General features: G+C 35.4%; 1 protein-coding gene across 1 annotated transcript in view; it reads right to left on the bottom strand.

Moving 5' to 3' along the window:
• Positions 1-6,432: 6,432 nt before the first annotated feature.
• The window catches only part of Bche (butyrylcholinesterase), a 55,019-nt gene continuing 38,777 nt past the window's right edge, over positions 6,433-22,674 (bottom strand). Inside the window, exons 3-4 of the mRNA XM_057757129.1 lie at positions 18,434-18,600; positions 6,433-10,759 (exon numbers count right to left, since the gene is read on the bottom strand). Of these exons, the coding sequence (XP_057613112.1) occupies positions 10,635-10,759; positions 18,434-18,600 (292 nt within the window). The 3' untranslated portion in view covers positions 6,433-10,634. The remainder of the gene's footprint in view (positions 10,760-18,433; positions 18,601-22,674) is intronic.

Here is a 22,674-nt window from a genome sequence, read left to right as displayed (position 1 = left end):
ATAACACTATTTACACTATTTTTCTTTTCCTTTTCTCCTTCTTCCTGTTCTGGACAATGACCAAACTACACAGCTTCACAGTCCTGCTTGGTTTTGTTTTTTATCCCCCCCCACCTCCCGCCTTTAGACTCTAACAAAATTGCCCTTAGATACACTTCTGAGTCCACTCTTTTATTACTGTATTAACAAGATTAAGAACTCTAAGAGGCCCTCAATGTCCTCAGAAGTTTGTGTCATTCCAGACAGGATTCTCCTAACTTTTCAGTAACAAAGACATAGTGTAATTAATATGCCAGTGTTTGTGAATGTAATATAAGGAAATGAACTCCTTAGTAGAAGTTTTAGGTGAAGAAGGATAGAAAGGCAGGGAAAAGATAGAGAATAGAACACATTCAATTATTTTGGAGTTTGTTGGAAGTTTCTTAGCAACTGAGTTGAGAATTTGATTAAAAAACAAAATTTGTTATAAAAATTACTACACCAAAACAATATTCTTCTATATAAAGTTATTAAAATGTGTTAGGAAGAATTTTCCCTCTTTTTTTAGCTTTATTAATTTCCCAGACACAAACCTATAGTTTTTGAGGTATCTCTCAATCCAAACTATAGATGTAGTTTATGTAAAATCATGTCTTTACTTCCTTGATGAACCTTGGTTACTTGTGGTTTCACTCCTGCATAGAACAGGGCAGCCATTACAGCCTGTGATCCCATTTACCAAAATCAGAAAAAGGAACAAAGAAACAAAATCAATAAAGTCATACCCACAGACCAGAAAGCTAACAACTTTGTCACTTTATGAACAGTAAATAATATTCTAAAATATAATGGAGATATATTTGTAGATACACAAATTTATATATTGGTATACACACACAAATGTGTGTGTGTTTCCAAGGCTGTTGCAATAGAAAAAGTTTGGGCTTAAACATAAATTATTCTCTCATATTTCAGTGGGTCACACCAAAGTTAAAGATGGGCATCTTCTCTCTGTTCTTCATAGGCTGCAGAGGAAAATAAATCCTTTGTCCTTTCTGCTGGCATTCTTAGCTTGAAGATATGTGACTTTTTTTCTTTGGGAGTAGTCATTGCTTTCTCCAATTAAGTCGTTTCTTTGATTTCTTAAAGGGAGTCTTTCATTCCCATTCCAAGGACCTTATCATATTCATAAGAGTTGTTTTATAAGGTTTTAAGGTCATTTTCTTGTGTTCCAGCTACATTGGAATGTTCACATCTTTCTTTTGTAGGCTACCTGGGCTCTGGTGATGCCACATTGCCCTGACTGTTGGTGATAGTATTTTTACACAAGCAGTTATGCATCTGGACTTAAGACTATTAGTTTTAGTCCCTGATTTGGTAGTCAGTCATTGTTCCATGTGTGCTTTGTTCCTTGGTTTTTGTTTCCTCTTTAGTTTTCTAGTCTTTTAGTCCTGGATTTCTGTTGACCGGCATGACCTCTGGTCTAGTTGAACGTCTCCTTCCAAGTTGGGACGTGGTCATCCAACAGTTAGCTTGGCCTTTGGAACAGCAGGGCATCTCTGTTCTTCTGGCTGGTGTGGCCAGCTCCTGGTGAATGTCCACCAGCATGTGGAGAAGGGTTCAGGAGTGGACCATTGGCATGGTGTGGGCTGTGGGAGAGGTCTTGGGATACAGAATCTCAAGTGGATTAGTTCCACCTGCAGTCGGGTAGCTCACTGTTTCTGGCTAGTTGTGGCCTGTTCTTGAGTCATGAAGTCCATGGTAATTGGGGGCTGACAAAGATCTGGGATGGCAATGCAAGAGGAAAGGGTCCCAGGGAACAGCTCCATCTAAGTCAAACCTCTCTCTATATGTGATCATTGTTTAACCTCACTGTAACAATCAATGATAAGCATCCAGGTATTTAACTCAGCATCTTCTGAAAACAACGTTTGCTGTATATTTTTGCACAGAAATGTTCAGAAACTAGGATGCCCCCATCTATCTACAAACCACAGTCAAGTCTTCAGATATGTTTGTACTTGTTTATGTTTGTACTCTTCCCATGATCACACAAACAGAAGCTATGTATTGTGTGTAAATAAATCAAAATAGCATTACTATTACACTGATTCTGTAAAGAATTTCATGTTATTAAGAGGAACATATATTAATAGTGCTATTATAAATTCAATAAGGTTTTTACTTACTGGAGCAACTAAAAGATTTTCTCAGCAATGAAAAGAAAGAATGGTTTATTTTTCATGAGGCAAGTAAATTAAATTTTTGGTGAATTTCAGGTATACTATCATGAGTAATTCAATAGAAAAGGTGTTTCAGATAGTATTGGTAATAACCAATGAATTCTAACAGAGCATAAACACCAAGTAGAGTCTCAGTACTGAGTTGCCAGCCCTTTTAGTCCACATCTACATTAAATGCCAGCATAAATGCCAATTGTCTTGTCTGTATTTCCTAACCCCTGGACAAATTTCCTAATTAATATCTCTAATTAAATCATACCTCTAATTTTATATCCAGTAGACTCTACTCTCACTTAACCCAGCGTGATCTTGGATTCTTTCTTGCATGATTAGACAGCATCTGATAGCTAAAAGGATTTAATCCAAAGTCTCAATTCTCTTCAGACCTTCTCAATAAACACTTGACATTCTCAGAACATTAAAATTCCATTCAACCTGTTACCTTAGGTGGAGAACACTGCATTCATTTTCTATGCCCTTTATCTTGGCAAATCCTGTAATCAGTTGCTTAGAGATGTTGATAATGTAGCACCTCTAGCCCCTCTAATGGCCACTACAAGTTGTAGCTACCATCCTCTCTTGTCTTAATAGGTCAAATGTTGCATCAACACCCACATTAGCCTCCTGTATTCTAGTCCTCCGGGATCAAGAGTAGTCCTTCTAAAATAAATATTCTTACTTATGGGCTCAAAACTTGGCAGTGGCTTCCAGTCTACACCTCTTACCTCCTAACATCATCTTTTATCATCATACTGTTCTCTCAGAAGGCTTCACTTGGTATTTTACAACACTTGTATGGCTTAGTACATTAATCACTCACCATGTGGTTGACAAGTCTTTTGTTAATTCATCAGTTAGAACTTGACCCATTACAAATTTCTATTTGAAGTTTGTCAATACTACACTTACTCATGGATTGTCATGTAATTCTGAAGCTCTCTGTTTATATATATCTCATACCACTAAAATATGGGTAAGAAGAAAGAGAAAACTTTTCTGTTGTGGACACTGTTGTGGAGGAAGGCGCTAAAATATGAAAAGAAAATAATAGTAATTAAATAAAAGATGAAAATCTTTTTAGTCTGTCCTATATTATATTCGGAGGACCTGACTAAGACTCTTTCCAAAGCATAGGCATTTAGTGATATGGATATACTGAAATCAAGAATAAGACTATATATGGTCAGTATAGTTAGATTTTTGGTATGTTTATTTTTTTTTCAAATAATACAAATGTTTGACAAGAATTTCCACATAAATCCTGAGGAAGTTTCTTTTGTTTTTTTGTTTTTGTTTTTGTTTTTTTTAGCATTCTAGGCAGATAAAAGAACAAAATCAAATAGGGCTTCTTTTATTGTTTTTTTGTTTTGTTTTGTTTTTGGCAAGGAAGGAAAGCTCATTTAATATATTTACAATAATTTACAGCCATCTTCTTTCATAAAAATGCATAATAATAATCACAAACAGGAAATTTCAAGCTATATTCCAGACGTAAGTACAGGATTTAAATATTCCAGCTTGTGATGGGAAGCGGCAAGGTGGTCACAGTGTACAATATAAACAAGTAGCTTTGGAAAGTGAACAAAGTCCTTGAGTGATTTTTTCTTTATTAAGAAAAGAACTCTCTTTCATTCCTTCCTGAAACATGATCACAAGTCAAAGTAAAGTTCATATACAAACATAATTTAAATGGAGTCAATCAAAAACCACTGACATAAAAAGAGTTTTATTCAGCCTACACGGGAGGGCAGTGTTGAGGTCCCTATTATAGTAAACTTTTTTCATTTCTTTTAAAAAACAAAAGCACTGCAGTATTTGCAGTAATCCAACTTCTTGATAGCAGCATTGTTTTGGGAGGGTTCAATTTGCTAGAGGCAAGCAAAGGCATGGCTCCTTTAAGAGAGGCTTCCTAACTCAGCCTTAACAGCAAAAACCTGTGCAGTTGTTTTGAGAGGCCCTGCTGCCAAACACTTAAGTGGTGTTTATGAGCAGCTGCTGGCATGCTTTTTGGTGGTGTCACGAACCTAGAAACTTCACAGAGTTTTTGGGGAAAAAAAGTGGATTCCACGTGTACCTCCACCATGAAGCTAGCTAGACTCTCAGAAAGCCAAGGAATGTGGCATATCCTGCCACCAAAGCTGTGGCTTTAATCCTAGCCATTTCATTTAACAAATTAAAGATTCATGTGATCAGAAAAAGAGGAATATACAGTAAAGACATTAATATGAGAAAAATCTTTAAATAGTTTACAGTATGTTTAACAATATATTTAGGTTTGGACGAGAATAGAAAACAGGATAGAAAAAGTTCTTAAAAGAAAGAAAGAGAGAGTAGTTGGGAATGGGGGTGGCACATATACTTGGGAGGCAGAGGCAGATGGATCTCTATGAATTCAAGAGCAGCGTGGTCTACAGAATGAGTTCCAGGACAGCCAAAGATACACAGAGAAACCATGTCTCATTTCCTGTGAAAACAAAAGCAAAACTTCTTCTCCAAAGTAACATATTTTTTGACTTAAATTTTGAAGTCAAGGCATATTCAAAGTGTGTATGTTGCATTAATCCAGCAGCATTTGTAATCAGATGTCTTTTATATTTGCTTAAAAAGAGACATTTTCCAAATTATTGCATAACAATGTTATAAAAAAAAACAAAAGAAAAGAACATTTTCTAAAGAAAATAAAATAATGTTGAAGAACTACTAGAAAGAACGGCTGCTCTAAAACTAAAACTGAAAAAAAAAAGTGCCAAAAAAGGGGCAAAAGGCCAATGACATATGGAGAAAACACTAAGTCCTCTTTTCAATATCCTGAAAAATATTTTTGGAAATACTATTTAAGAAAAAAATGTGTTAATTAAATGCAGCTCCCTTAGGAAGATTCTTGCTAGTGAAGATCTCTAGCTATGGTTAAGATAAACTGGCTTCACAACACAAATCTCAATATATGCCTGGAGCTTACCAGGTATTCCTAGATTGACATCAGGAAAAAAGGGAAAAAAACAATATAAATAACCAACAAAAAATAAGGAGAAGGAGGAGGACAGCAACAAAAGAGCGGAGGGAAAAGAAAAGAAATGCAAGTAGAAGGACGTTTGTTAGCAGGAATCGATGAGGAAAAGCATAGAACCATGAAAACTCGAATTTCATTCAGAGGAGAAGAAAAGGAAAGCCATAAGCTCAAATTAAGAAGCACTGAAAATTAACAATAATGTAAAATCATCTGACTGTGTTCTGAAAGATATTTGGAAAAGTTCACTCAAAAATTAGACTATTGCTCTCTTCATCAGAGGAATCACAATTTCTGAAATATGTCTGCTGCAAGCAACTTTTTCCTTTCCAGTACATAATAATAGAAAATTGGTAAAAGCTGATGTGGTCCTGGGACCTGTTAAAAATGTTGGATTTGGGATTTTGTTTATCATTAAACTAAAATTTGAGCTAAAGCTAAAGAGCCAAACAGATTTTCTTTGATCCTACTGAAGTAAAAGACAGACATGGAGTGAAAAACTCAGAGGATTTAAAGTGCTGAAGTGATCCGGTGCGATGGCATCACAGAAGGCTGGAGACGGATGACCAAAAGAATATGCACCGCTCAAGGACATTTTTCTCTGATTATACAATCAGAGAAATCTAGTAAACAATCTCTGTTCTTCAAAGACTAATTTTGGCTTACTCCTTCTTGTATGCAGAGATGGAAACACTCTTCGGATCTATCCCTTTCAGAGTGATGATTCCCAGGATATTGAGAAAGGTAATATTCCCTGAGAGGCAAAACTGAGAAACAACTGGGAGAAAATTCGAATACTTCTACATGAGATCAGCAGGTTTTTTCAAACAATTCTCTCAAAATTAGTTTATAAATAAAACATTCAATAACATCAAACTTTGCTATAGTTGCCACTTCTGGTTCTAATGTAATATATATGAGAGGAGCTGTGTATATACATATTTTATAACTGTTTGACTATATATTTCTTATGATATACTACATCATTTTGCATTAATTGTAATGATTAATTAGATGAATATCATGTGATCATCCTACTATTTTTCTCATTTTCTATTTTTTACCATATGAAGTTATTTAACAAATACCTTTGTTCTACTTCTATGATGGAAGAAGTTCTTTGTATAAATGAATATGAGTATACACATGATGCATTTCGCTTGCTGTAATAAAATAACATGACCAAGGGAACTTATAGAAGGAAGCATTTATTGGGCTTATATTTCCAGAGAGATAACTATCCCCAGTGGGAAACATGACAGCAAACAGGAGTCATGGTGCCTGTAACAGGAAACTTAGAGCTTAATCTTCAAACACAAGCATGATACAGAAAGGGTGAACTAGAGGAATAATGAGGTTATATATCTCAAAGCCTATCCACAGTGAAACATCTCCTCCAGCAAGGTTGTTTCTCTTAAACCTCCCAAACAACAGCACCCACTGAGGATCATGAGTTCCAGTATCTGAGCTTGTGCCTGGGGGAGGGGTGTTCTCATTCAAATCGCTATATTATCCCACTTAGCAGATTATGCATCCAAACATATCCCTCTCTCCATCCTTGCCTGAGAAAATTGCCCCTGTTTTGTACAAAGAACTCAAAATTATCTTCCCTGAAGGAAATGCTAGGCAAGACCATACAGATGTTCCTTGGTGCCAACTAATTGTTTTCTGTAGACCTTTAAGGAGACTAAGAACGCTCCTAGAAGTGAGGTCTTTGAGGGCAATGACTCTACTAAAGAATTTACTGAACTTTCTAGTTCATGAAAGTAGAGGTCCAGGGAACATGTGTGGGAATAGATCTTAACGATGTAGTATCATGGTAGAAGGAACATAAAACTTGATCAGGCTGAGATTATTGATATACATCCACTGAATGACGATTCTAGGTTTATTATGGAAGCTTTCACAATTGAAAAAGGGTAGCAGAGGTATATTGTTTGGTACGCTGATGTATTTATCAAATGATATTCTACTTAAAAGAAACTGAATGGAACTGCTATATTGACAAGGCTTATTATTGATGATGGGAATTTTAAGACACAGAATTTGGAATGCTAGGGAAGATAAACTTGGAAATATCTATTCCTTCACAGTGGCAGGGCAAAGAATACATGCCCTGCCCTACAGAAAATGGTGAGTGGGTAGCATGGAAAATGCTGAGAGGGCTCCAACACATTTGTAGAGCCCTGTCCTTGTTCTTTTCCTTAGGTCAGATCTTAACATTGAAGATGCTGCTGATCAATGCGTTAATTAATTGTAATGGGTTTAATTGGGCCACTGACTTGCATAGGTCAGGTGGCATCATTGAATTGTCAAAGGCAAGACAAGCATAGGTATTGGAATGGGCCACACAGACAAAGCAATATGTGCAAAAGTCTGACCCATAGGGACCTTTGGTACTGTCTAGTGAAACATGGTATTTCTAGGAAGCAAATAAATAGAAGCCTGTCTAAGTGTTTGTTTCATCTTTGTAAACAGAAAACTTCTAGAACAAATGCAAGAAAGGATAAATTGGATTGTCGTAATAAGGATTCTCTACCTGCCAATTTTCAGACTTGATCCAGTTAGAAAACCTAGAACTTCATGAATGAGGGAAGGCTAAGTCCCCCTGAGTTAGGATTGTATTGGTCTACTGAAGAGTTTTACTGTTGGCCTTTTGTCTTTTACTAGAGTAACTAAGCATTGAGGAAAAATAAAAAATCCAATTTGCATGGCCTATTGGATACTGATTTTTAATTGACATTACTGCCATAAAGATAAGCTGCTTGCTAAATGTGGAGGAAAAGAAATGGGTAGTAGAGAAATGTAGTTATAAATACTCGCCAAGATTCATTTGCAGAAATGATTGAAATTGGTATGAGTTTCTGTCTTATTATGTTAACAATATGTTAGTACGTATACACAGATATTTTTGATTTCTTCCCTCTATATCTTTAGCATGCACTGTAATATCAATTGAGATAATACCATTGGTTAAGTGTTATACATCAATATTGTCATATTTAAGTTGAAAGACACTAAAAGACTAAGGAATCTTCAAGGGACTTTGCTAGTTATTCTAAAATAGAAAATATGTTTATAGTTTTTCATGAGACAGGTATAGATTGCTAGGTGTAATTATGACTTGATTATTGCTTTCATTTGGAAAATTAACTTTGCTTGAGGAAATCTAGCTATATGTCAGGCTGACAATGGATGGATTTGTAATGCCTAATTTTGGTGTCATCTTGACGGTTGCTGAAATTATATTATTCCCATGTTTCAGGACAGTCCTCAGAGTGATTTTTCTTGATCTGGTTATTTGAAACAGAGAGACCCATCCTAAATGTGTGATGCACCTTATGGTGCCTGCTCAGATTAAAAGACATGGAAGAAGGAAATTTTGCATTTTACCTGTTTAGCCTAATTCTTGCAGGTAAATTTAATCTATTCTGTTAATGTGACATTCCTTCTCTAATATTAGAACCCACTTTTGGGTATTCCAAAGAAGACAAAAGCCCAGAAACTCTGTAGTATTTCTTCTTGAGGCTTCCAGCACCTGAGTGGGAATGCTGAGACTTTCGGCCTTGTGTATTGAACAATTTCTATATTCTAGGCCTTTCCAGTTTGAGACAGCCATTATTGAACTACTAATATATTTCTGCTAAGCCACTCAAATAAATTTCTTTCTAATATATGCATTTATTCTATCTGTTCTGTTCCTTTAAAGAACTCTAATACACATTTGTATGCATTTTTATAACTGCTGATGAACTTTTCTTTATTCTTTATCAGTGTGAGAGGATATTAAATAATGTTTTACATTCAGGCTACTTAGGCAAAGCACTTTTCATTCTACAAATCTGCTTTTTAAACTGGTGTTGTTGAGTTCAGTATTGACAGCCATGCTATGAAATTTCACTATTAATTTTGTTGTTTTCTTCAGCAATGTGCAGATTGTCTTATTTATTAGGCATTGGGTTGTGTCACAGCTAAAATTATATTAATAATTATCCAAGAAACTATCAGATTGATAAGAACTTAATTACTTTACTTTTTAAATTACCCCATCATTATAATGTTCAGCATATTATTTTTCAAATATTAGATATTATAAGAAGGGAACTTTTTTTTTTTTTTTTGATTTTTCGAGACAGAGTTTCTCCGTAGCTTTTTTTGGTTCCTGTCCTGGAACTAGCTCTTCTAGACCAGGCTGGCCTCGAACTCACAGAGATCCACCTGCCTCTGCCTCCCGAGTGCTGGGATTAAAGGCGTGCGCCACCACCCGGCTAAGAAGGGAACTTTTTAAAAAGATAACTTATTGCTTTAGTTCTCATAAATCATAATTTGAACCTTAATCCACTAAAATAATTTTTCAGCATATAAATAATTGATCAGAATAAAGGTCTAAACTGCCTGGATTAGTCACACTTATTCTTTTATAATCTAAGATATGTCTATTTGTCATATTTTGAGAAATGAATCAAAAGATCACCTAAGTTAGGTGAGAGCTGTATTAGTAACAGTTCCTCATTATTAACCCAAGAGAGGAATGACTGATGTCGAGTCTAGATTCACATACATTCAATTCATGAGTAATTTAACTCGAACATTTGTTTCATCTGAGAATCTGTTAAAGGCGCAATATCCAAGAGTTCCTCTAAACTGATTTCAGGGTCCGACCCAAAGCACAGCATGGAGGAAAAGGGTTCACTTTTAAACAATGTATTCTTTCGCTGTGGACTTCTTGTATGAGACCTGCTTAATATGCCAAATTGTTTTCAGGAACTGATGCCTGAAAAGTGTTTCCTGATGCAGGACAGCAAGTTGGTCTGATTTTTCAATGGTACATGAAATTCCTTAGTTTGTGCTTGTCAGCTTTATTTCACTATCACCTTTCCCAGATACTATGGTTCTTATTTTTCTATTCTCTCTTGCTTCTGGATATATGACCAGCCAATTTTTTTTTGTTATTTTACTATTTCATATTTACACTAGGTTTATAAATAAATTATAGGAAACATGAATATAAGCTATAACGTCTATTGTTTCAAAATCTGACTCAGTTTTTCAAGATACTTTTTTCTACATGGTTCTGAAAATGGAGGAGTTAATAAAAAGAGTGTGCTCCTTGTAGGCAAACCCATAAGGTTATCGAGGAAAGCAAGATCAGAGCAGCACAAGGTATTAACACACACACAATTCTCCAAGTTTGTATTCTATAAATTAATAAATCAACTTATGGTGACCCGGTTCTGAAAGGTTAGGTAAAATACTAAATGAAAGACGCGAGGAATCAATACTCTCCTCTGGCATTTGTTTCGCTGCTGTATAATAGCATTCTTGGTATGTGTGGAGAGAGCTACTTGTATTTTTTGCTCTCACCTACAGGAAAATGAACATTCTATAAAGGGTAAATCTATTAATTAGAGACCCATACAACTCTCTTTCTTGCTGGTGTAATCGTTAAATTGATTCTTCCAGTCCATCATGTAATTGCTCCAGCGATGGAATCCTGCTTTCCATTCTTGTTCTGTTTCATCAATATTTCCTGTAAAACACAGAATTCATTGCATTAATCTCAAGTTTAATCTCTGTTTACATTACCTGAAAAATAATTCTAATTATAGATGACATTTTCTGAAAGTATACAGCATAGCAAGGTTTTAGTTTTCATTATGTATTATGAACTTCTATTACTACTAGAAAAGGCTTTAATAAATTTTATGCAGTATATTAAATAATACAACTAAAATATATATATATAATAAAGTGAAAGCATGAATTGTATCATCTTTCATTATTTTCCCAGAAGACATGTATATATTACTTCTATTAATGAACTCTTTTTTTTTTTTTGGATTTTTCGAGACAGGGATTCTCTGTGGCTTTTGGTTCTTGTCCTGGAACTAGCTCTTCTAGACCAGGCTGGCCTCGAACTCACAGAGATCCGCCTGCTTCTGCCTCCCGAGTGCTGGGATTAAAGGCGTGTGCCACCACCGCCCAGCTATTAATGAACTCTTTAAGCAGTAGAAAAAAACTTCAAAATTCAAAATCTAGTCACACATAGACACTGGGGTATTATCTTCAGTTAAAGTACTTATATAGGTAAATATTTACTAATATCTAATGAGAACTTCATAATTATCATTCCATACAGACTTTTACATTCATTAAAATAAATTTTCATTCCATATGATGTTCAGTTATTTACAGTGTTGGCCACAAGAAAGCAGTTTAATATTTCCTTTGTAAAACACAAAGGTAACCAAGCAAATATTGTCCTTCATGTAGCCCGTGAATCATCTGTAGATTCATCTGATGATTATGTCATTAATCAGTATTCCACATGTATACATTATTGTGATACAGGAAATTTTAAAAGTGAAATGGCTAAGAGGATAAACTGCAAGCATTTATAAAAGTAAAAAAGAAAGTAGATTGGTATTAAAAGTATGGTAAATATTGATAAATATCATTAAATATTGAAGTAGACTTTTCCTCAATATAAGAATTTATTTATGTATACTTTCCATTTGTTGTTGAGAGAATTCTATCTTACAGAGCGAATTTATATAAAATATAATTCCTTCATTCTTGCTACAGTGGCACTAGTTTATGACTGGGGCATTATGATGTGAAGAGCATCTTAGCCTATCATGGAATGATGACTTTTTATGAAGAAGAGCCTTCCCTAGAATTTTGTGGAGAGAGTATTTGTAAGAATCCCCTCTACTGATGCCCTATAATAGAAGTCTATGTGGGAAGGTAAATTTGTTTCTTTTGTTATATGAACCACAGAGAAACAAAGAGTACTCATTCATTGTCTTCAGTTTGTCACTTTCAATAGTGTATGCAAAATAAAGAAACACTGAAAAGCAAAAAAAGAAAAAAAAGTACACCTATATGTGACATAAATTTAAAAGTATGTTATGGATATGAATAACAGCTCTAGAAGTAATCAGTGTCTAAAGTTCATTAAGAATAAGATAAAAACAATAAATATACATAAAATTAATGACTCTCGTTATTCACATATTTCAATATATGAATAATATATTCACATATATGAACATATGAAATATATTTAACATATGAAATATATTAAACATAATTATTTTTAATTTTCGATCATATTAAGAAAAAATCAATTGCAGAATTTTAGGCATCTGTATTATTTCTTGAACTAAAAATACCAGCCAGAGGCAAATTTAAAATTAGATATTTTCATACTAAAGAAAAAGATATTTGCAATACCTTTTAAAAAATAAATATAGATGGACTATATTAACATACAAATAAACTGAAAGTAACATGTTCTGGAGAGGACCTGGCAAACAAAAGCAGCGCAACCTGATGAATGGAATGACGGTCTGGGATGTGTTTCATAATGCAAAGCAGGAGAGCCTGGCATGCCACGAAAGCTAATATATCCAGGAATCAACAATACGGACCCGTCAGAGCTCCACTTAAAATTACTAAGCAGCTGTGCTTAAGATAGAATTGAAATTTCTTAGCACGGTGCAGAGGACACGTCGTCCCAGGTCCCTGGTTATCCGGCTCCCCTTTCCAGGATGCTTTCCTATTAAGATTCAGTGCAGGTGTCTGCTCTTAATAGCTTTCCACGATCCTGGACCGTGCCTCTGCCAATTCACTGTGAGTGAGCTTGCATCATTTTTATGAGGGGCTTCATGGATTGCACAGTCCCTTTCTAGGGCTAGGGAACAGAGCATGCATTCTATAAGCAGTTATATTAGTTGATGGAGATGAAAAGAAGGGAAATCATATTTCTATTCCGCATCTGGTTATACTACCCAAAATTGGACAAGCTTTTGTTAAATGCAAACCACAAAAGCATAGCAATCTGCTTGAATCCACTAGTTATTTAGAGATTATTTTTCTCTTTCCAATTTTTAATATCTTGTGGCTAATTGATGATGTCATTTTTGTTTTGAATAAAAAGATTTAATAATATTTGTGTTAACCAGTGTCTTGAAAGTTAAGTTTCTTTGGGGAAATTATTTTTAGTTTTTTAGTTATAATTAACCACACAATTTCACCATTCCTTTTGCTTCCTTCAGATGATCCCATATGCCCCTCCCTGCTACTTTCCAAATTCATGGCCTCTTTTTTCTTTAATGGTTCTATACATGTATTTATATTTTGCTAGCTGTCGCCCTCCCACCCACCAAAGAAAACATCCTATTGCCTTTTTAGCAGAAATGTTAAGTGGTATTCTGAAAAGTGTGTTAAAACTATCCCTGGCATGAGCTAGCTTGTTGAAGCCCATTCCCTATGGTGGGATGCTATAGCCAGCCTTAACGCAGTGGGGGAGGGGCTTGTCTCTGCCCAAACTTAATAAGCCAAACTTTGATGACCCTTTGAGAGGAGTAGATGGGGTTTGGGCTGGGGGGAAGGTGGGAACCAGGGCAGGAGGAGGGGTGTGTGTGTGTGTGGGGGGGGGAACAGTGAATGGAATGTGAATGAAATTTTAAAAAATTAATCAAAATTAAAAAAATAAAATAAAATGGGGTTAAGCATTGAGAAGCCTCCATGGTCTATGGCAGGAAGATCAAAGTTAATCATAAAGTTAATTTTTGCTTACTTACTTTTCAAAAGTAAGTAGACACATTTTGTCTAAGTAAAAATGTTCATTTTGATAATAAAACTATGGTAGCATTATTCTCCATGTTACCTTTCCATGATCTCATCTTCAATTATTAATCTTGCTAACTAATTGGAACTATCAGCAAATGATTCTGGAAGTAACCAAGTTATAGACTATCTGAGCATTTTTGCATTTTTTTTTTATATTTTCATACATGTCTGTATGATACTTTTCATACCACCTGTGTGGATATCCTGCTTGCTCTAGGGATCCTCTGCTCCACCTTCAAAGACTAATTGTACTCACATGGATTTAGGGAATCAAAACACTAAGCAGCCAGTCTTCTCCACATACTCCAACGCCACTTAAATTTAGATAGGGTCTTCTTTGGATTGGGCAAGAATAATGCTCCATGATTACTCAAACATCAGTCGAGAAATTGCTGTGTGTAATGTGTTTCATTGTGAGATAAAATGAAGCTAATATATTTTCTATTAACTTTCATGCTATATTTCTATCACTTATGACAATGAATGGATAAATTGTCTCCTTTTAAAAACAACTATGCTGGGGGTGGGGGGGCTGGAGAGATGGCTCAGAGGTTAAGAGCACTGGCTGCTCTTCCAGAGGTCCTGAGTTCAATTCCCAGCAACCACATGGTGGCTCACAACCATCTATATTGAGATCTGGCGCCCTCCTCTGGCGTGCGGGCATACATCGAGGCAGAATGTTGTATACATAATAAATAAATAAATAAATAATATTAAAAAAATAACTATGCTGGGAGGTGGTGGCGCACGCCTTTAACCTTAGCACTCTGGAGGCAGAGGCAGGCAGATCTCTTTGAGTTCAAGGCCAACCTGGTCTACAGAGCTAGTTCCAGGACAGGCTACAAAGCCACAGAGAAACCCTGTCTCGAAAAACCAAAAAAAGAAAAAAAAACAAACAAAAAACCAAAAAACTATGACTTCCTATATGATAATATTCTTAAGGAAATACAAACAGAAAAATATTTCATACAAACATGAGACATTTTATTTTTTACAGGGCGTGCAATAAAGGCCAGGCATGGACTGATGTATAGCCCAGAAGTGAAATGCTGGAGGCTATGTGTTTAAACGAGTCTTAAGAATCATTGAATTTGAGAACATTTATTGCTCTAATGTAAACTCTAACTGAAGTGGCGCTTAGAAAGCATGTTGCTTTGTCATTTGAAGTGAAATAATCATTTCCTGTTTCAAGAAAGGCAGTCAGTAGTAACTCTTTGAAAGTTTCTTTTGTTTGTAGATCTACATTTGGAAAAAAATAACTTCAGTACAAGCCTTGAAATATTATATTTGAAACCTTAAAGATAAAACATAGAACATTTGTTTGTTTTTGTATATCGAGACGGTTTCTCTGTAGCTTTGGGTTCTGTCCTGAAACTAGTTCTTGTAGTCCAGACTGGAATTGAACTCCCAGAGATCCACCTGCCTCTGGCCCCCCAAGTGCTGGGATTAAAGGCGTGTATTACCACCTCCCAACAAAACATACAAATATTAATACCTGAAAATGTAAGGTATAGCTTGACTATATATTTTACAAATGAAATCTTCCTAACATTATCTATTTATAAAATTCAGACTATGTCCTTAATCTTGGCTATTGTAACAATATTAAATGAACACATTGTCCTCCAAATGATATAATTTATTTGCCTTTAACTTTAAAATATGTGTGTAGATACGTATTAATTTTTCTCTGTTATGATTTATGGCATATGTGACCCTGGCAGGTCCCACATGGGTGGGAAACAGACAGATAGGCCATGCAGAGAGAGCTCGGGTATGGAGAGTTTATTTAGTGGGTATTGGGAGGATATGGGAAGGTAGGGGGACATGGCAGTAAGAAACAGAAAAAAGAGAAAAGAGACAGAAAGAGAGAGGGAAGAGAGGGGGGACAAGGGAGGCGAAGGGTGCCTCTTCAGAAGAAGAACTGGGGGAAGAGAGAGAAGGGAGGGGCAAAGTAAAGACTAGTTTGCCTCAGGAAGAAAGGAGAAGATTGGAAGTGGGCAGGGCTTGTCTCTTAAAGGGACAGGATACTCAGGGCAGGTCAGCATAATTATAACATTTTCTGTCTCTGTCTCTCTCAGTGTCTTTGTCTCTCTATGAATGTGTGGTGTGGTGTGTGTGTGTGTGTGTGTCTGTGTGTGTGAGCACACTTGAGCATGGATGAATGCATGGTTGTGGATTATTATTTGGGTATTACTGAAGGTGGGTCATAGAAATATATACCGTTCTGGTGTGTGTTGGGGGGTTAAAGTTAGTGCTAAGATTTCAAGCTCAGGTCTCTGGGCTTATTCAGTGAGTTGTTTACCCAATGAGTCATCTCGTCAAACTCCTAGAAAATATATTACATTTGAACTCATTTGGAGGAATATTCAGAATACACGAGAAATCTAACAAATAAGAAATTATATTTCAAGACACACTAAATTTAATCCAAAGAAATTAATGTGTTCTAGAAACTTTTCTTTTTAAGTTTAAGAGATGCTCACTGCTTTCAGAAGCAGTAGCAGTTAACTTAAACTAAAGTTTTATGACAGGAAAATTTTTCAAATAAATCTTTTTGCATCTTACTTTCAAAATCGCTGGTACTTCAGTCATGGAATATTAATAACTAAAGAATCAAATCACTTATATTTACCTACTCAGACGCTCATTAATAATTATTCCCTGTAGAACTTCACCCTCTCCTTTAAGTTGATCTCTTCCAGAGATCAGAATCTGGAGTTTGTGGTATGTTCAATGGTATCTGTTTGGGTTTCTTGGCAGATCATGTGAGTTACCTCATTGTTCCTCACACCCAGAGAACACAAGGACAGCACTGTTGCTCTGCCAAGGGACACAGAGACTCTGCTCTGGATATATATTATGTCATAGAACATTTAGTCTTACTCAGAGCACAGATATATCGTTAAGCTCTTTCAAACAGATAAAGTACACAATTACAAATTTGGTGATCAATGTCAATAATCAAAGGGCATATTAACCATACTGACACTTCTCTGAGATGCTTATTTTTTAAAACTAACCCAAATTCTATGAAAATGGAATCAACAATATGCATTATTTTTGATTTCAAACACACACTTTGGCAATGAGTTTTCTATAAATGACCTGTCATGTGATGGGTCGCTGAAATTTTATTTTAATAAAAATAAAACATTTGAATTATGAACAAATAGTACATGATTATTAAACTAACATTAGATAAAAAGGTACACATTTTCAAGTTTGATCATAAATATGATACTTCTCACAAAAAATATGTTTAGATGGCCAAATAAAATTTAATAATTAAAAATAAAATTGACAATGTTGCCATCATTTTTCCTTAATAAGTGTTCTGTAGATACACATAGAAAGCCTAAATTAAAATGAGTTGAAACATAAAATTTTTGATAATATGAGATGGTTGCAAATTCAACAAAATATTAAACTTTGAATCATAAAGACTGCTCTTTAGACTAGAGAGGGAGGGGGAGGGAAGTGGGGCGTGGGGAGTGGGGGGAGGGGGCAGAAATTTTTAATAAAAATAAAATAAAAACAGATAACCCCCCCAAAAGAAATAATGTAATAAATGTAAAAATTAAATTAGGTAATAATTTAAATAAAAATGAAAAATAACCCTGGTTATGGAAAACTTCCATCTGAATGATTTGGTGAAGACTATGAGTTCACATGCTTTTTACTCTAAAGAATGGGATGGTAAATATGCTATCTCTCCTGCAACTGTACTGTTCTCTTTAGTAAGTAAAAACAGCTACAGATAATACATGAAAGCTGTATTCCAATAAAACTTTGTTTATAAAGCTAGAAAAAAAAGAACCAATATGCACTGTGGAAGTAGATTGGTACTCTACTAGCATTCTCTGTGATATTTAATAATAATAAAAGCAAAAATATTAACTTCTAGAGACAAAATTAATGAACTATGCTGAAAAATAATCCTAGTTAATAAAGTATCTTAGAGATATAAATGCTAAATATTTCCAAGATTAAAATTAGTAATTCTACCTAGATAATTAAGAAAACAATTATTTCATATTTAATATTAACCACATTTGAGAAGGAATACTTATTTTCGTTGTATATGTGTTCTTTTTTATGTGAGCAAACTCCATGCTTTTTGAGAAAGGTTCTTTCACTGAACCTGGAGGTCACTGACTCTAATAGAGTTCCCAAGGAGTCCTCTTCTCCTGGCCTCCCAGCACTGCATTTACAAATATGTACCATGACCACAAACTCACGTATTATGTGGTGCTGGGAACAAAATGCACATCCTCCTGTTTGCACAGTAATCACCTTACAGGTTATCTAGCCTTAATTTTTGTCAATATTTTTTCATATAGTATATTTGGAGGAAAGTTTATCACCTTCATTCCCTCTCAGGTCCTTGCCTCTTCCAAGCTCATCCAACCAGACAGCTTTCTATTTAGAAAACCATCACTTACACCCCATTTTAGCATTTGAACTAGATCAAGTAAAGACTTTTTCAACATTCAATATTCCATTTTCCCCTAATTTTGCACAACCCACCATCTATCTACTAAATAAGCAAATGAGAAAAACATACCTGTCATTTCCAAGACTTTAGGAAAAAATAGTTTCCAAAATCGGCATTGTGGAGCACGGAGCTTAGAGTTTATTCTTGGTTTCTCTGTGTTCAAAGTTAGGTATTTTTGTTCGGTACTTGTGAAGACAGGCCACATTGTGCTATCATTCTGGATCCCATTGGGATGTCTAGATATTTAAAGAGATGTTAGAGATTTTATAAAATCATTGTTGGATAAAATATTTTCTCTGAAATTGCCAATAAATGTCAAACAATAATTTTAGAAAACCTGTGGTCATATTTTGATGATGGCAAGAGAAAATGAACTGGGTTTTAAGATGTCGAGCATGAACGAAATTCCTTTTTAGTTTCTTCAGTCACAATATTAATGAAAACTATAGGAACTGAAATTCAGTGCATGCACTTATGTGCAAAATAAAAACACCTTTTAATTTTTTCAAAATGTCTCTTTTTTCAACATAATACTCTTGTTGATTATTTCATACAATGAATCCAAATCACACTCACTTCATTTTTCCACCAGGTCTACACCCCCACACTTATTACCCCCCCCAAAAAACAATATACCAAATGCCAATTTGTGTTGGCGAATTCTTGATTCTCACTTAAACACATTCAGAAAAGGCAATGTTACTTTTATTCCATTATCTTCTCCTATTATAGATTTAAGCTTTTGTAGTCATAGTATTACCACCATCTCAAACTGCATTGCCTCTACTATGTTCTATGTATAATCCTGTAAAATACTCTCTGGATTTGGCACTATGGATCACCTTATGAAATAATCTTACTGTCATAGAAAAGTAGCATGCTTCATTTTAAAAGCCTCTTATTTCTCTTTTGTTTTACTCTTTAAAATATCTCTATAAGAGTCAACAAGATGTGTCACCATGTAAAGGTACCATCCCCCACATCTGATAGCAGAGTTTGATCCCTGGGGCCACATGGTTCAAAGAGAGAACTGATTCCTGAAAGTTGTTCTTTGACTTAAACATGGATTCCCTATGGAATACACACACACACACTCATGCACACACACATGCATTCATAAATATACCTAAAAAACATTAGTGAGTAAGAATATCTAGGAAAGCAAAGAACCATTGATGAAGAATATTCTAATACTAGGTCTAATACTGAGAATAGTAATCACATCTGAAAAGAGATCACCCAAGGAATGAGATTTTGGGTGAATAATAATAATAATAATAAAACATAAGCCAAAAACACATGTGGGAAAGACAGAGAGGGAATAGAGTTGGAGCAAAAGTGAATATTGAATCTGTTGTTTTGTTCAAAAATGATAAAAAATGTCCTCACAGTTAAGAGCCAAGAAGCTAGCTTAGATATTAGTGTTGTCACATTATATATGACAACCTAAGAAAACAGTGGGACTGCATTTGTGAAATTTTCTGCTCTTCAAGGAATTTGGGGCCACTTTTTGTTGTGGTAAGTAGAGTGCTATGTAAGCCTATGAGGTACATACTTATGTTTCTATAGCAAAGAGAGGATTAAAGTCATAGAAATAAGAAATCCATTTTTTTCTCTTAGCTTTTTTTCTTTATGTGAAATTACAGAAGAAAATTTCTCATTGACCTTCCTAGAAACAGTATGAAAGACTTCATTGTTCATATATTTGTAGATGGTTAGTCAATAGAAATTTACAAGCAGAGTGAGACAATACAAAACTTTGAGATTGAGAGGAGACTCTGAAATGTAGCATTCATCAAAATAGTTATCCAGAGGCAGATTGTACCAAGAACTTGTATTAGAGAGCACGACCAAAGCGCATATCATCCCAGGCACAGGCATACTCAAGCATGAATTTAGGAGCTTTAGCAAGAAATAGCTTCCCGATGGACTAGTTGATTTTATGCGGAATTGGATGATGTAGGACGGATTATTAATAACCAGAGCTATTTAAGCTAAATCAGTATCATCCTAGTATGGAAACCTCCAGCTCAAGGATATTATTTGAAGGAGGTCAAGAGGAAAATGTGGCCTGATCACAGATGGCTCACAGCCTGGGAGAATCACGGAATCCTTTACTTTGCTCTAAAAGTTGTGGAAACAAACAGGTCCAGCTGCTGGAGGCTGGCTGTTAAACGAGGGGAACCACTGGTGCGACGCAGAACTGTGATTTTGTGTTGTAAACTGCACACTTTCCCTCTACGTCCTCTCTAATTAATTTACAGCAATGTGTTCACTGCACCCGCCTTCCTGACTGATGCAATGGGTGGCTGAGATAGAACTGGCTTTCTCTTAAGTTCGAAAGCAGGACAGTAAAGGCAACATCAGTGTGCACTTAACAAACCTTGTCCTTAGAAATGACTTATGATGCCCCATGCTATAACTTGGGGGCAATAAATTTTCTTCTGCTCATGAATGCAGATATGGTTTTCAGAAAACATGATTGAAGCAGTTTGCCAGTGACAGACATTTTAGTCTGTAATGTAAGGAAATCTCCCACAAATTGAAACTTGAAAAGAGATGCAATTCTCTTCCTGTCTGTATCAATTAAAACCTTGTGAAATGCAGTGTATTTCCCAGACACACAATTCTGAAACAGGATGTAATTCAGATCTCACGAATAACATACATTTCAACATCTTGAGTTTTGCTATTTCTATAAAACATTTTCTGCCTTTGTCACAAAATAAAGACTTGAAAGTGATTATAACATAAAAAATTTCAAGAAACAGTAGGCTATCCTTTATTTTTATTGCCAGATCTTTTTTCACTTTGAGATATACAAAATGTTCTAAAGCTCACTTATTATAATCTCCATTTTATGTAGGTGTGAAAGGTTGGGAGACATCCCATCTAACCAACCAAAGAGATTTTCTTTCTTTATGCCTATGGTACAGAAACATACTCTGCCAGTTATAAATATCTGGGAATATATATATATATATACATATATATATATATTCTTTATGAAATAGCTTTAAAAACATGTATTAACGTACTGTGTCATGTTAAGAAATAGTGGACATTTAGTTTCATATTGCAACCTTCTTGTAAAATAAAATTCTAATCTTTCTTACATTAACAGAAGAATTAAAATATATAAATTTGGGGTAGGGAAATGACTCTCAGTAAAGTGCTTGTTGCACAAACACAATGAGTGAATTTGGATCCTGAGTGTCCATATAAATGCCCACTGTGGTAGCTCTTCTGCAACTTCCAGTGCTGAGAGGAAGGGGACAGAAGCCTGGAACTTGTCAATAGAGTGGCTTTAAGTGGGCTAGCCATACTGATACTTGGAGATTTGGAGTTGACAAGATCTGTGAAAAACACCACTCACTCATTCAGGAAACTTAGAGTTCCACTCATGTGACCACCTGATTCTTTAGAAAGGGCCTCGAACTCCAGATCCACCTGCCTCTGCCTCCTTCAGCAAATCCTACCGGTCTGCGCCACCAGAACCGGCCCCCATTCCCATTTTCCTTAATCACTAAAGCCAATAACTTAATTTCTCTTACCTACTAAATGGGGCTTTATTGTCAACATGGAGAACAACCCCAAAATAAGCCCACTGGTCACCCCCCTTACAGTGTAGCAGATGAGGAAGGCCTTGATGCACTTCTTAGCATCCTGTCCACCTTGGTTGGGCAGTTCTCTGTCTGTATGGGATCAGCTTTTGTTTGCAAAACTAGTCCTGTCTTAACAATAGGAATGACCACTAGATACAGACTGATGAAAAGAGGAGTCAACCATGCAAAGGCCCAGCAGCTGTTTTCCATGTAGACCCATGATCTGTCTTCAGCTGGGATCTATATGACACTTGGGGAAATTTTTACCATCACGGCTTTTAATGAGTTTGGTTTTCATTGTCGTTGCTTTTGCTGTTAATGTTATAAGGATTGTTTGTTTGTTTGTTTTGTTTGTTTTCAAAACAGGGTTTCTCTGTGTAACAGTCCTACCTATCCTGTAACTAATTCTTGTAGACTAGGTTGATTTTTAACTCACAGAGATTCACCTGCTTCCTCCTCCCAAGTGCTGGAATTAAAGGCATGTGCCACCACCAAAAAAAAAAAAAAAAAAAAAAAAAGGGAGTGGGCTCGGCCACATGAGTAGTGACACCATCAACATGGTGTACAAAAGAAAAAGGACAAAACAGTGCGATCACCAAGCTTAAGTGAGATTCCTAGGTTGTTAGTAGCCCCTTCAAGATTTGCATAATTTATATGAGAATAATGCATCTTGAAAACAATTTGGCCCTTTGGCATGACTGTGCA

This window comes from Chionomys nivalis, chromosome 24 (assembly GCF_950005125.1).
Source record: "Chionomys nivalis chromosome 24, mChiNiv1.1, whole genome shotgun sequence".
In the NCBI taxonomy this organism is placed as follows: Eukaryota; Metazoa; Chordata; class Mammalia; order Rodentia; family Cricetidae; genus Chionomys; species Chionomys nivalis.
This window is presented reverse-complemented; position numbering and strand designations above follow the sequence as displayed.